This window comes from Abramis brama, assembly GCF_963993115.1.
Source record: "Abramis brama genome assembly, chromosome: 3".
NCBI classification, from domain to species: domain Eukaryota; kingdom Metazoa; phylum Chordata; class Actinopteri; order Cypriniformes; family Leuciscidae; genus Abramis; species Abramis brama.
This window is the reverse complement of record NC_139965.1, coordinates 54,324,720-54,339,078: the sequence shown is the minus strand read 5'-3', so window position 1 is coordinate 54,339,078 and position 14,359 is coordinate 54,324,720. Positions and strand designations below refer to the sequence as shown.

General features: G+C 39.2%; 1 protein-coding gene across 7 annotated transcripts in view; it reads right to left on the bottom strand.

Annotated features, from left to right (window-relative positions):
* Positions 1-249: 249 nt before the first annotated feature.
* ppargc1a (peroxisome proliferator-activated receptor gamma, coactivator 1 alpha) overlaps positions 250-14,359 on the bottom strand; it is a 46,435-nt gene continuing 32,325 nt past the window's right edge. For 5 of the 7 annotated variants that reach the window (XM_084109420.1, XM_084109418.1, XM_084109421.1 and 2 more), the window contains exons 8-13: positions 12,068-13,100; positions 10,571-10,663; positions 9,409-9,529; positions 5,240-5,361; positions 4,741-4,892; positions 250-1,940 (exon numbers count right to left, since the gene is read on the bottom strand). In XM_084109420.1, coding sequence (XP_083965546.1) covers positions 1,837-1,940; positions 4,741-4,892; positions 5,240-5,361; positions 9,409-9,529; positions 10,571-10,663; positions 12,068-13,100 — 1,625 coding nt within the window. In that variant the 3' untranslated portion in view covers positions 250-1,836. Of the gene's footprint in view, positions 1,941-4,740; positions 4,893-5,239; positions 5,362-5,666; positions 5,785-9,408; positions 9,530-10,570; positions 10,664-12,067; positions 13,101-14,359 lie in introns of all 7 variants that reach the window. The other 2 variants (XR_014605459.1, XR_014605460.1) reach the window with 1 other exon arrangement.

Genomic DNA, 14,359 nt, shown 5'->3' with positions numbered 1-14,359 from the left:
GATCTGTGTTGAGGCACTGGAATGGATCCCCCGTATTTGAACAGAGTCTGGGTAATTTGTCATGTCTAAAACCATACAACAACATGAGCTAAAATACAGCTTTGAAAAATAATTTATTGCTTTTTTATTTATTCACTTTTTTAATTCACATTTTCATATTCCATTATTACTTTTCATTATTTTTAGCTATTGTGAGTAATTACAAGATTAGTATCATCATATATATAATTTTTTTTTATTTTATTTTTTACATCAAATACATATTTTTTTCTTCTTATTAAAAAATTCAGGAAAGAAAATTGTAAACTTTAGTTTGGCATTCACATAATCAAAAGTGTGGAGCAAAGACACAGATTTTCTGTGGTACAACAAAATACCTGCAAAATTATTTTATTGCTTCATGTAATAAAAAAAGAGATGAAAAGGTGGATGTTTTAGAGCTAGAAAAACAAATAAATCACTTGAGTTTTGGAGCAGCAAAGTTCATCATGAGCCTAGAATATGATCATACAATATATTGTTTGTTCCATCTCTGAAGGCATATAAAAAGAATATTTCTTTAGAACTTGTAAATTTACATCCTTTCCAGTGATTGTTGAATAACAAATAATATAAATAGCAAAATTTGTAAGGCGCATCACGTGAGATGGCTGCCATAAATATTTTGATTAGAATACTGAGATAAATACATAAATAAGCATGAGTAATTCTGTGTTAGAAGAGTAATCATCTCTGTGAAAGTGTATTATCAAACAGGAACAATAACAATTATCAGTGTGCACAGAGAAATTAAAATAAAATCTATTGATTCCTTCAGACATAAAGGATAAAAAAATATCTTGGGGTTTATCTTCTTTTTTTTTCTTCTTTTTTTTTTTTTTTTACACAGTAGTGAACATAAACTCTTAAAAATCTATCTTACACTGCATGTATATACGGAAAACACTGAGTTATTAAATTCAAAACCGGATAAAACTGCACATGGAGTTTTTCAATGAAATAAAAATAAACAAAAAACAAAAGCAAAACAAGAAAAACCAACAGAAAAACAGACAAAAATTTGTTGCATGCTCCCCCAAAAAGAGCAATAAATCTCCATACATATTTTTTACAATCAAATCACGTCATCTAAACGCCATGTAGGTTATACATCATCATAATGACTACAGATCAACATTCTTGATTAAGAAAATTTCATCTTAAAAAGGCTGCATTTTACAGTGCATAGCTGTAACAAACAAAGAACGCTGATATGCACATCAAATAAAAAATATTCCTTTTGTAAATAGGTGACTACATTTCCCCCCCCTCAATAAATGTAGACAATGTTACCTTGAACATCCAAGAGATTTCCCCAAACCCTTCTCGATAATGTAACACCACATCCAAACACCAGATTAAAAAAGGAACAGAAAAAGCCCACAAAAATAAACTCCAAACAATAAAAACAGACTGAACGAGCTGCACTTTTCCCCTCTCGAAGTGCAGAGGGTGGTACGCGTGTGAAGCGAACTCTGATGAAGATTCGTGTCTCTTACAGAGCCTCACGCGGCACACGGATCTGTGTAGTCCACTAAAGTAGTGTGCGCTACTTCACTGGTTATTCCCCACAGGTAGTGTCTCTCCTCAGCTTCGCAGCAGCTAGGTTCATGTAAACTTTGCTTGCAGATATACACATATATCCCTTCATATACGTAGAACTTTATCGTCTACATATACTCTTTCCACTTTCCACAGAAAGTGTAAAACGTCTTTAGTCTTGTATTCAAAGAACAGAAACAACAGTGAGGTATTGCAAATCCCTCTGTTTGCAGCCAGCCGGTGCAGTGGTGCTCATTACCTTCTCAGGCTATACTGGGCCTCTCGTAACAAGCTGTCAAAATCCATGGAGTCGTACTTGCTTTTAGTGGAGGCTGGATCAAAGTCATCAGAATGGGAATCTGAAAGGAGAAAATGGCACGTTTGAACATCTGTGGAAATGGCCTCATTTTGAAAGGTGTGCTACTCATTTTGCAAGAGCTCCTTTGTATGGAAGCCAACTTCGGCCACGTACATAGAAAAAATGCTTTTGTAAATCAGAATTATGACTTAAAAATTCCAACCTGTCAAAATGACTTTTTGACTTTTTGTCATAATTATGAATTTTTATGGCAATTATGAATTTTATCATAATTCCAACTGCCATCATTTACTTTTTATCTTATAATTATGACTATGGCATAATCTTGACTTTTTCATAATTAGGACATTTTATGTCAATTTAGAATTTTGTATGTCAAAAAATTATCATTATCATGTCATGTTATCTTCTCATGTCAATTATGAAGTGTAATCGCATAATTGTGACTTTTTGTCATTATTTCGTCTTATGTCATTATGACTTTTTTAGTCATAATTTTGACTTTTTATGTCACAATTGTGCATTTCCATCTTATAACTTTGCCAGAATTTCAACATTTGATCTCATAATTGATTAGTACTGTTGTACATAATTTCCACTTATCCACTTTTTTTGTGCGTTATTATGTGACAGAAATGGGCTTCCATAGTGCAATGCGATTGTTTGGAAATACCAACAAATACAAAACCAGACAAATAATTTCACAATGTTCCCGTTTCCTGTTTTATGATAAATAAATAAAAATAATTTCTGAATTAAAATTAATTTTGATATTTGGAGTCAGGGTCGTACAACTGTCAAGATATTATATAGATACTTTTATTATTATTAACATGATATGAATGAACAATTCATGATATTTGTAAAAACAAAAATGAATAATATTTTTTTTTTAAAACATTTAGAAAATAATTAAGATGTGTACCCTGACATGCATTCAAGATAAGGACAATTTTAAACATAAAATGTAAACTTTTCCAGAAAAAAGTTTAAAAGTTTAAAGTTTAAGTACAAAGAGTACATTTCTATGAACTTGGCGCGTGTTTTAAACTTTAAAAGAGTCTGTCCTTTTCTTTATCGTGGACACTTATTTGTCACTGTGGGTCAATTTTATGCAATATTATATGTTTTACGATAAAATGCAGGAGTTATCCATTTAAAACACAGCAAATCAGTCTTCTAGGCTTCTGTCTCAACCTCTCCTGTAATATACTCATCCATTGTCTTGGACCGCCTAGTTTAATTATTAAACAGTCAGGAGTAACTTCCCGAAGATGAGAGCCGAACGGCCATTAGACATACAGTTTGATTTGTGGCCAGGATAACAAATACGGCTGGCTGTCTTATCTCTAGTGGTATACAGCTTCACAAATGGTGCCCTCGTATGCACAGCGGCAAAGTCGAAGCACGTGAAGAATGGGAATGACCGTGGCATGCAGGAGATGCCAGTCGTGATCTAATACTATGGCTAAGGGGAGAATGGTGTCATGCAGCGCACCTTGAAAGATGAAAAATGCCCCTGCGCTCTACTTCGAACTAATGGACGGTGTCTTGGAAAACAAGGAGGAAAGAGGAAGAGAAAGGCAGAAGATTGAGAGGAAGGTTCTCAGGCTATTGTGGCGTGGCGTGCTATTCTAGTCACTTGCCTCTTTTCCCCCCATTCCCTCTTCATCTGAAACAGTCGCTGCGCTTCAGCCTACACTCACCGTAAAACTCTGTGTCTAGCGAAAGGTCTCAAGAAAATGAAGGTCAACTCATCCATCTGCCCTGAGGTGGGGGTAGTTTCCCAAATGCAATGACTCTGCTATATGGCCCTTAACCAAAGCTTCCACGCTTACCTTTGGAGAGCGTATTATGTCCACAATCTGAATACCTTTAGCCTTACCCTGAGCCTTTGAAATATAAGGTAATGTCCCCATTATTTGAGGGAAAGTGCTCTTGTTCCTTTCCATTGACCTGCAGCACCATCAACGCCACTGAGACGGATCATCCCAACCATCCTGACCATTACACGTCCCTGACCTCACATTTTGCAGAAAATAAATGTGGAGTGGAGCATTGACTAAATATTGAAGTGCATGCTGTTCTCCAACCTCACATTTTTCCTGTTATAACAGGAAGTAATGATTTCATGTTGCATGGCTGCACAGAGCAGAATCCCCCTTTCACCAACATGTAAAGGCATTGCCCTTAGGATTCAATTCCTTTGCCTCCTTCTGTATCTCGTCCCTTCCCCCAAAAGACACTTTCCCCTTTGGGTGGAGATGATTGCCTATTACAGCCACAACCGTATCGTAGGCATCATGGGTAGAAAAAAGCCCCATAACATTTTACAAAGGAATTTGTCGCTCACAGATCCATCCATCTGATCAAGATTGTCACCTTGGTAATCCTGGACAGAGGGCATGGTGCATATGAAAAGAAGGCATGCTGTCTAAAAGCCTTTGGGTATTGTGTGAGAAAGTGATGGGATGAGAGTGAAAGAAAGAAATGCATCGGGATCGGTCGGAGACGGCCAGTGTTATTTTAGTATTATTTATAGACTATTATTAATATTTTGAATTACTCATTGAGTTAATGTTGTATTGCAAACAGTTTTGCTCCTATTGAGGTTGGATACGGGTAAGGTTAGGGACAGGTTTGGTGGTATGGGTAGGTATAAAGGTGGGTTAAGGGGTAAGGGAAGTGTCAACAGTTAAATTATAGATTACATTAACTAATTACAGCTGTAATTGCAGGTATTTGTTTTAAATATAAGTACAATGTGTATTAAGGCGGTGGTTTTTATTAGTTGTATCTCTAGTCAGCTGTACACAATTGCAACCTGGCTGTGTACTTACCTAAGTCTGTGTAATTTGATTTACTGTACTGCTTTTGTCCACCAAGGCAGAGCTCAAAGTGAGGCTCGTTCGACCTGCGCAAGGTGTGTCCATTCTCAAGGGCAGCGAGCGCATCACAAGTGTAGCGGTAGGTGATGAAGCCAAAGTTGTCTCTGGGTTGAAAAATAGAAAATGAAGCGTCAGTCGTCGAGAGCGCAGCAAAAACATGCTCATCTTTCATTCCCCATTCAAAAAGCAAAATTGGAATCAGTAAATATGAGACATCTTGCTGTTTGTTGCAGTATAATCCTATTTGTATTCAAACACGCCCGTGCTGTCTGTGACGTGTGCAATGAGAAGCAGTTAAGTCTGCTTTCCTAATCACCGTCCAATGGCCACAAGTACGTCATTAACTAGATTTAGAAGATTCCTTTTATGCTGAAAGATAATATTGACTCCTTTTAACCATTTGACACACACAATCCAGAAAAAACACACAGAAACGGGCCCACAGTCTTACCCGTCATGTCTCAAGTTGACTGTGCACTCCTCAATCTCGCCGAAGACTTCAAAGCGGCGTTTGAGCTCCGTGCGTGTGCTGTTGGCACGAAGACGTCCCACATACACCACTCGCCTCTCCTCCTGGTCATAAAGGGAACGAGAGAGAAGAGATTAGTCTAACATAGTGCTTCTGCTACTTTTTTCCTCTTCCCCCTCTCCTTGACTTTTCTCAACCTCACCCCATGACTGTAATTAACATCCACCACTGTGGGAAAGCCAAGAACCGTCTGGAGAAAATAGCTGGAGGACTCTCCTTTATCTTTTTCACTCTGATTTGTGAGTAACAAAAGCTGAGTGATACAGCTTAAAAAAGCTTTCATTCTTTTTTATATAGATCCAATATATATCTTGATATTTATGTTTTTGTTAAATAGTTTAAAGGATACCTTTCTGTGGCAAGCAGTGCGGGGCCGAGAGCCGTGGGAACGGAGCGAAGCCGGTGGCGCGATTGCTTATGAGCGTCATCTGCGCGCCACACCGGTCTTGAATCTCTTGGAAGGAGATCTGGAAGAATAAAAGGAGGAGTGACGGCAGTGCAAGACGAGAGAGGACCAGGCTTGGGCGTTATGTTGTGTTTTTATTATGTTTATATGCGGCAGGCGTCCGTGAGGGGCTGCCGCTTTACTTTCGTTTTGTTGTTTTTACTTATTTTGAGTCAATCTTAATGTTGATTGTTCGCCTGTTCCTGCCTCCTCCTTCCCTGAGCGTACATTGGTGCCAAAACCTGGGAGGATGGAGGAACACGCTGTCAAAGAGCCCTTGCCGCTGTGGGGAATCCGTGGTGCCATCCAACTGAGCGGAGTCTACCGACATCGATGCTCAAGTGGTGGGCTGGAGTGATATGCCGGGGGGACGGACTAACTAACTGCCGTCCCCCTTGGTTGTGGAGAGGTGGCTGCCCTCCATATTTTTAATTTATTTTTTACGTTTAACATAAACTTCAATATCAAAATAAACAAACAACAAAACGAAAGTAAAGCGGCAGCCCCTCATGGACGACTGCCGCACATAAACTTAATAAAACACAAAATAAAGTCCAGACCTGGTCCTCTCTCGTCTTGCATTGTCATCACTCCTCCTTTTATCCTTCCGGATCTCCTTCCGTGATACTCGAGACCAGTCCGTTCCCAAGGCTCTCGGCCCCGCAATGCTTGCCACACTTTCATTTTAACCAAACAGCATCATTGCCAAGCAGATTCAAAATACTTGTGTATATATACATAAATAAAGCCACCCGGAGAACAGCACAAGCTCTCTTTCATGCTTTTAATACATTTTTTAATATCAAGTAGGTCCCACAGTAGACTGCATTTTACGAAAGTCACGTTACATGATTTGACTGATTTGCACATTAAGTTTGGGCTTTTAAGGACGAGCGAAAGTGCAACGCCGTACAGAATGTGTACAATATTATACTATATTATTTTATCCGGATTATTGTGTTTTCTTAATCATTGGAAACTGAAGTCAAACCTAAAATTCGATTAATCACATGACCCATTGTCATATTCGCAATGTTACTTATTTTGGTAACACTTTACAATAAGGTTCATTAGTTAACATTAGTTAACTACCTAAGTTAACATGAACTAAGAATTAACAAGACTTCTACAGCATTTCTTAATCTATAGTTAACTGTACAACCACACCTTGATTTGAAGTATGTGCAGAATAGTGAGGGTATGTATATGTATATGCATTTATATGGATATAAGTGTGTATTTGCGTGTACAGGTATATATGTATATGGGTATATTTAGGTATGTACATATGCAGAGGGATGTATACAGGTATGTATGATTTGCGTATTTGTGTATATGTACTTATGTAGATGCACAAAGTTATTTCGTATATATACAATTTTAATATTTTAGTCCATATTACCATAATAACTTGTTTTAAATAATATATTAAATGTTTTTGCTTGGACTAGGGGTTGAGTGGCATTGTTTGGTACGATATGTAATGTGAGAGTATTGAGTGTGTATGTGGGTAAAGGAATTGGAGATGTTTTTGAATTTGTTATGTTAAATAGGTCGTTGTATGGTATTTTGTAATTAATAGATTTTCAGATTATTGATTGTAGATTATTGTCTATTTTTGATATGTCTTATTTTACACCACCATATTGTGAATATTTATTATATTGCCCAGCCCTACTCACAGATGAATTATGTGACTAATACTAAGCTACAGCATTGCGATGCAAAACATTTAATAATAATTTAAAGTTATTTTTATCCAAATAAGATGCCTAAATGTAGGGTGTTCACAGCTGCCAAGCAACTCGTCACATTAAAATAGAAATGATGTAGTCAAGTTTTATCATCAATTTTAGCTACAGGCTAATATGACTTTGTTCCATTATTCATTGAAGCAAAAGAACACATAGATTGAGAAAACGTAAAGACCCCATCAGGCTGAATATATAAAATGGTGGTATTTAATTTAGTTTGCTAATCTTGAGACAAAGCACAAGCCTCAGGCCTTATTACGTGGCATTACTTATTCATTTGTTCATGTACCTGCCATTATGTGTGACAAAATATACTTATGATCCTCGACAATAACCTGAGGTCTCTTGTAAGTCATACATAAAATTATGATTTGTATCTATTGCCCCACAACAGAATCATAATTCACCTGTGTATATGATGTCACCGTGTCACAACAACAACGACAGCTACAACAAAAACCTACAAATTAGCTAGAACACCTGGGAGAGGGTTTTCTTTTTTGCATTTCCTCTGAAGCTCCCCTCACATTTCCATCATGTACAATAGGAGACAAAAGTGTTTGCTGAATTGGTGGTTTTGTTGCTGACAGCTGATAAATGCGGTGAGGTTTTAAAGATGACACCCTGAGACTAGCGCTTCATATGAAGCTCTCACATCCTTTGCCCCCCCAAAACCTCTTCTGACAGCTCAGCCGCCGCCGCTAGTAATTGTCTCGCTGCCGCAGAACACGAAGAAAAAAAAAAAAAAAAGAAAGAGAAAAAAAAAAAAAACGTACGCAGGGCCAAGTCATGCGTGCATTATTTGACGTGTGCATTTATCAGTGAACTGAGTTGGAAAGCCGTCTCATTTCACAGTCTGGTCAGGCACAGCGAGAGAGAACAAAACTGATATTTCATCTCAGAGAACTGCATTTCAAATATGTAAGCGTTAGAAATTAAACTGCTCATTTTGAGCCCACATATTAACATACCTTTGATTTGGGCAATCTTATTTCAACTTTTCCTTCAATTGTCTGGTCGAAAGCATTTAGCCCATGGTGTGATTAATTGAATCTGGCACCATTCGGAAACTCCACGGAGATGTTAAAAATACACAACTGGGAGATAAAGAGGAAACGCGTGCAGCCTGAATGATTCAGAATGCAGTCTTTGCACAAGTTCACTTTTTGAGTGAGAGAGAGAGAGAGCGCGCGCGCGCTGGGATGGCTGTGTGCTTCGAGCTTTCTGTAGGCATACACAGTGACGGATGCAGAGAAAGCCTGAGAGAAGGATAACGTCTGTGCTAATGTACGATTCCTGCTAGAAGGAGAGAGACCACAACTGAAAAACACCTCCAAGCATAATAGGGTTTTCGTCAACTATGGGCATGTTTGGCCCTGTGGACTTTTAGAAAATCAACACTCAATATTTTGTTTAAATTGTCCAACAGTGGACAGACATTTAAAACAAAATAATTCTGTCATGTTTTCTGAAACATTTTAATCCCAGAGCCATTGCCATCACATTCAAAATTATATTTTGTGTTTAATAGCATTCTGGGATGGAAATGTTTTTTTGTTTTGTTTTTTTTTTACACTTTTGACATTTTGTTTTTTAATTTAGATTTTTTTCATCATTAATATTTTTATTTCACTCCTATTTAGATTATCATGTTTCAACAAACAATCTTATCAATGTTTTTAAATTAATATTTGTATGATGAATTTTGACTGAAAGTCTGGCTCATAAAATCTATGCATAAAGAGCATTTGAAAAGATATAAAAGTAAATTATGAAGGCAGAGTAATAGTTTCAAGAAAGTGTTATATGCCCTTTACAAAACAAAACAAAACAAAAAACAATTTTAAATCTGTAGGTTTTAACCCCTAAAATACTAAAGAGGGTGTACTTACTATTGCTTTTTGCCGTTGTCTCTCCCTCTGCTCGGCTCTCTCACATTCCCGTTTCTCATAGTCACGTCGGAACTCTTCCTGCTTCAGACGCTCATGCTGGTATTCCTCGTAGCTGTCATACCTGTAGTTGAAAAGGACAAAACATTCCATAAAAAATATACACACCCTCTAAACACACAACTATCACAACTATAAGAAATATAATGAGAATATATATACTTTGTTTTTTTTTTACATAAATTCCCTAGTAATGTCAAGTGTCTCCTCTAGAGTTCATAAAAGAGTATTCAAAAGAACACACAATTTCTGGTAAAATCTTTCAGGGACCAAAATATCTTGGCTAACTAATCCAAAAAATACTTCCGTTTTAATTTTTTCAAAGGAACTGTTGAAGAAACTTAAATTAAATATAACTGAGAACTCAATTAAGTCTTCTGAGCTGTGAAAGAGCAACCCCTGAGCAATAAAATTTTTCTCTGAGGACATAGATATATTGTTTGCTGTTTTGCTCAAGTGGCCTTGGGAATCAGCTAGCTCAGAGCAGACTGCTTTCCATTCTTCTTAACGTGGAAGACAAACAAACACATTAATAAGATGTCTCATTACATCGCAAAAGGTTACAGCTCCCAATGGCGGGACTCTTAAGGGAATATGGCAGAAATTTGGCAGCTGTGTCTGTCAGCACAACTTCACATGCCATTACTTTTTGCTTAGTTTGAACTTTACGTCCAAAAAGTGCAACTTTTTTCTACAGCCATTTGCAAAAGAGGCAACATGGTGTAAAAGCACAATATGAGCGGACTACAGCACCATCAGGGAAAAGGTGTAGCTGGGAGGTAGTGGGTCCCTAATGCAAGCTGCTCTTGCCAACGAAAGCTTTATTGTAAAAGTTTGAAAAGTTAAGGCCTTGAAATGATGTATCATGATAACTCATCATATCAATTAGACAGAGTCAGCAAGTGACTTGCTTCCTTTGCATAAGGACAGACTGAAAGTATTGCAGACATAGTACATTCTATCTTGCAGCACTTATTTAAGACTGTCTCATGTACAGGTCTTTATTATCAGCATATGCACATTTTTTCTAGTATAAGTGTCACATCATAAATTTATACAGTATATTAAAGAGTGAAAAAAGGAAAAGCCATGCGCAAGCACTTACCTGGGTCTCCGACCAAAAATAGAATTAGACTGGGACCGAGGGCTTTTATAAATCCTGGGAATAATAGTGCTATCGTCCATATTGTGAGGAGACCTGTGTATAAGCAGAAAAAAGTAAAATTGTACCTTAGTCTTAAACTGAACACTTTCTTTACTTACAAAGGATCATCAGCAAGTGAAATCTATACAGCAGGGTTCACCAATCTCGGTCCTGGAGGGCCGCTGTCCTGCAGAGTTTAGCTCCAACCCCAATTAAACACACCTGAACCAGCTAATCAAGGTCTCACTAGGCATACTAGAAACTTTCAAACAGGTGTGTTGGAGCTGGTTGGAGCTAAACTCTGCAGGGACAGCGGCCCTCCAGGACTGAGATTGGTGAACCCTGCTATACAGTATATAGTGTAACTTTAAATAACATACATAAGCAATAAAAAGGGAAATAAAGGGGGAACCTTAGAATAAAAAAAGGGGAAAACAATGCTTATGGGAAAACGTTTAGCTATATAGGCCATTAGATGTATCGAGAGCTTGTAAACGTGAACAATGGCAATATCACTAGATATTGAAAAGTAAGTAAACAATCTGAGAAATCTTCTGGATAGCGGTTTTGAAGTCTCCTTTATCAGTACAATCACTTTATCATGTGTTACTAAACATACATACATACATACATACATACATACATACATACATACACACACACACACACACACACACACACACACACATATCAAAAGGAGGCACTGTAAATATTGTCTTGCTGGCATGCTATCTGGATGTAACCCACTTTAGAGTGTTCAGGACTTCACTTACTGGGCATTTCTTTCATCTCGCGGGGATGGAGCGGGCAATGCTGTCGAGCAAAACAACAGCTGCTACTAAAAACAACAGAGCCCCATCAAAGAGTGCTGGAGAGAAATTAATCTAAAATTCAAGTTAAAGGGATGAAGGCCCATTGAGGAAACAATGTGAGACTTCCATAAGTCTCCCAAGTTCCTCAAGTGACACAAGCTTGTTTGCCCAAGAAATGACTCTGCTGGACTCTATTTGTCATCTGCACTGCTTGCGGATGATAAGTGAAATGAAACTTCAGAACTCCTCTGAAGGTGTTTCTGCAATTTATGAAAAGTCAGTGTATCGCTATAATGGTGAGCGAATGTCTAAACTCAGGTTTGGAATGGCTCATTTAGTGTAACAGCAAGAACGTTGCAAGTGTGTAGATGAGCAATTTACCATCTAAAATACTGTTTATCTTCCAAGCTCATGCTTATTGTATACTGAACATAATTTTTCTCTGGTTGTGCAAAATCAGCCGTAATGACTTCAGTGTCCGTTCTGTGAGACCCAGACTGGCGCTTTATCGCAGTGACAGCCACAGAAAGATGTTTACATTCTTTACAGCCCCTCCTGCAGAGATACTGTATGTGGATTTGTGTCCAAAAAGATTGCTAGATAAACGTGTTTCTGAGACAGGTGGTAGGCTCACACCAGAACTTACCTAGAGGGAGAACGGCTGTCGGGAGACTCAGAGCGGGAGTATGGAGACCTGGAGAGGGATCTGTATCTGTGGTGAGATGAGAAACGTGTGCGAGAGATGGAGCGTGACCAGCGGAGGTGCTGTGGGGAGAGCTGAGTTGAAGGAGGTGAGACAGAGCTCCATGAGAATGAACTGCTGGAAGGGGAGCTGGAGGGCGATCCTTCGAGGAGCAGCTCAAGTGGAGAACCTTCCCCCAAGTAGAACAGGCGCTCCCGGCCTACCTCAAGGTCCTCAAAGTCAGGCAGAACCGGGTGCATGTAGTCACTGAGAAGACTGGGGTACTCATCCCCAGAGTCACTGTCCTCTAGCGGCCGGTTGTCCCTTTGCTCTCCCAAAACCCCGTTATAGAAGGCTTGCTGAGGCTTTCCAAAGTGCTTGTTGAGCTCTTCCCGGATCTCCTGGTCCCTTAGTAGCTTCCTGCCAGCAGAACTGCAATCCTCAGACGTTTCAGAGCCTGAAGTGGACTTGTGGTCCTGTCCGTGAGCATCTGTGTCCAGACAAGCCTCCTGAGCAGTGGGGGAAAAGCCCTGAAGCTGCCTGGCCAGAGAGGAAGACAAAGGGGTGGTGGAAGACAATGATGATGTAGAAGTAGAGGAGGTCGGCATGTTCGAGTCTTTACATTCCACATGCCGGCCCTCCGTTGGCCCAGTTACCGCTGTAGCTGTGGTGGTGCTGTCTCGTTTTGTGCTTGTAGACTGACAATAGTCGTGATCGCCAAAGACGCGGGGCATGGGCCGCTTGCCCCGACGCTCCTCCAAGCCCCCTAGGGGCATTGTGAAGGATGCCTTGCTCAGCTGGGCATAGAGCTCAGTCTGCTCGGGGCCCTTCCGAATAGAGCCGCTGGTTGGCTGAGGACAAGAGCCCCCATTGCTCAGCCTGGGCCTTTTGCTTGTCAGGGCCAAGGGAGAGCATGAAGAAAGCTTGTTTTTGAGTGATAGTTTGAAAGGGTTCTCTTGACTGGCTTTGTGAGGAGGCGTGGTAGGTGGTGTCAGACCTGGAGGGAAGAAGAGACAAAAGATTTACCAAATGAGATCCCTCATGTTCCTTAACAGTGCTTGGTCTGTCTCTAAGTGACTGGACGAGCACACACTTGAGCCTGATTAAAATATTCCCTTTCATTTAGACCTAATCCTTATCCGTATTTTATTGCAACCCTGACAGATTAATGTGACCTCAGATTGCACTGTGATACAGACAGAGTTACTCAATTAAACTTCCTCCAGACCATAAACAATCCTAATTCATTAGAAAGAGTCAGATCTTATAATAATACTGGTGCTTTCGACAGATGCATGAATGCCACCCTCCTGGGACTCTGATGAAAGCACAGTGATGCAGGAGCTGTTATCATTCTCTTCATCTTTGCCACCTTTTCTGCTCATGAACCCCAGCCATCTTGACAGATTTATGTGCCAACAGATGGCATTTATATGGGAAGTCTTGAGATGTGTTGCTTTATGGCATGGATAATGCACTTGCACAAACAACCGGAGGTAGTTCCTCTTTATTTTTCTCTATTTCTCCCTCTCTCTTTCTATTTCAATATTTTCCTGCTTTATATACATATTATGACCTTTCTATACATTATTTATTTTGATTAAAAACAGCGTTCAGTGCATCAAACTACAGCCATTTTCTGAATATTTTCAGGATCACATTATTTTACGACCATATCCTGACAGGTATTTCAACAACAACAAAATAAAAAAAATGCATTTCCGGAGGAACTGCAAAGTGTGCTTGCTCGGGTGCAGTGCACTAACGTTAGCAGGTAGTGGATAAGGGTGTGTTGAAGTTTGCTTGATCTGAGAATTTCAACAATAGTACTTTTTTCAAGATTGTGCAAAAAGGTGAAAAGTTATGTGCATTAAGAGACATGTCTGCAATGTAGACTAGTGCCACTATATTACACATCCCGCTGCCATTTCAGGGCTTGAATTTCGGTGCGGGAATGTGGGGATTGCGCATAATTTAAACCATTCCCGCAAGGTTAGCTTTTATAGTGCAAGAAATTCCCGCACAAATATATTCGCTTCATCTCAGAACAAATGATTAAAAAATAAATTCACAGATGCGAGAAAAAAGTGTCAAACTGTCTTTTATTTTCGAATTTAATTCCTCAATCAGCGCTGGACCGGCATTTTCTGTCTTCCGCTGAGCCCTGGTCGTAGACAGATCATATGTTTCACGCTGTCAATGCAGTGGTCTGCGTTGCGCTGATCTTATTCACACTATCGAGTGTAGGTGCAGCAT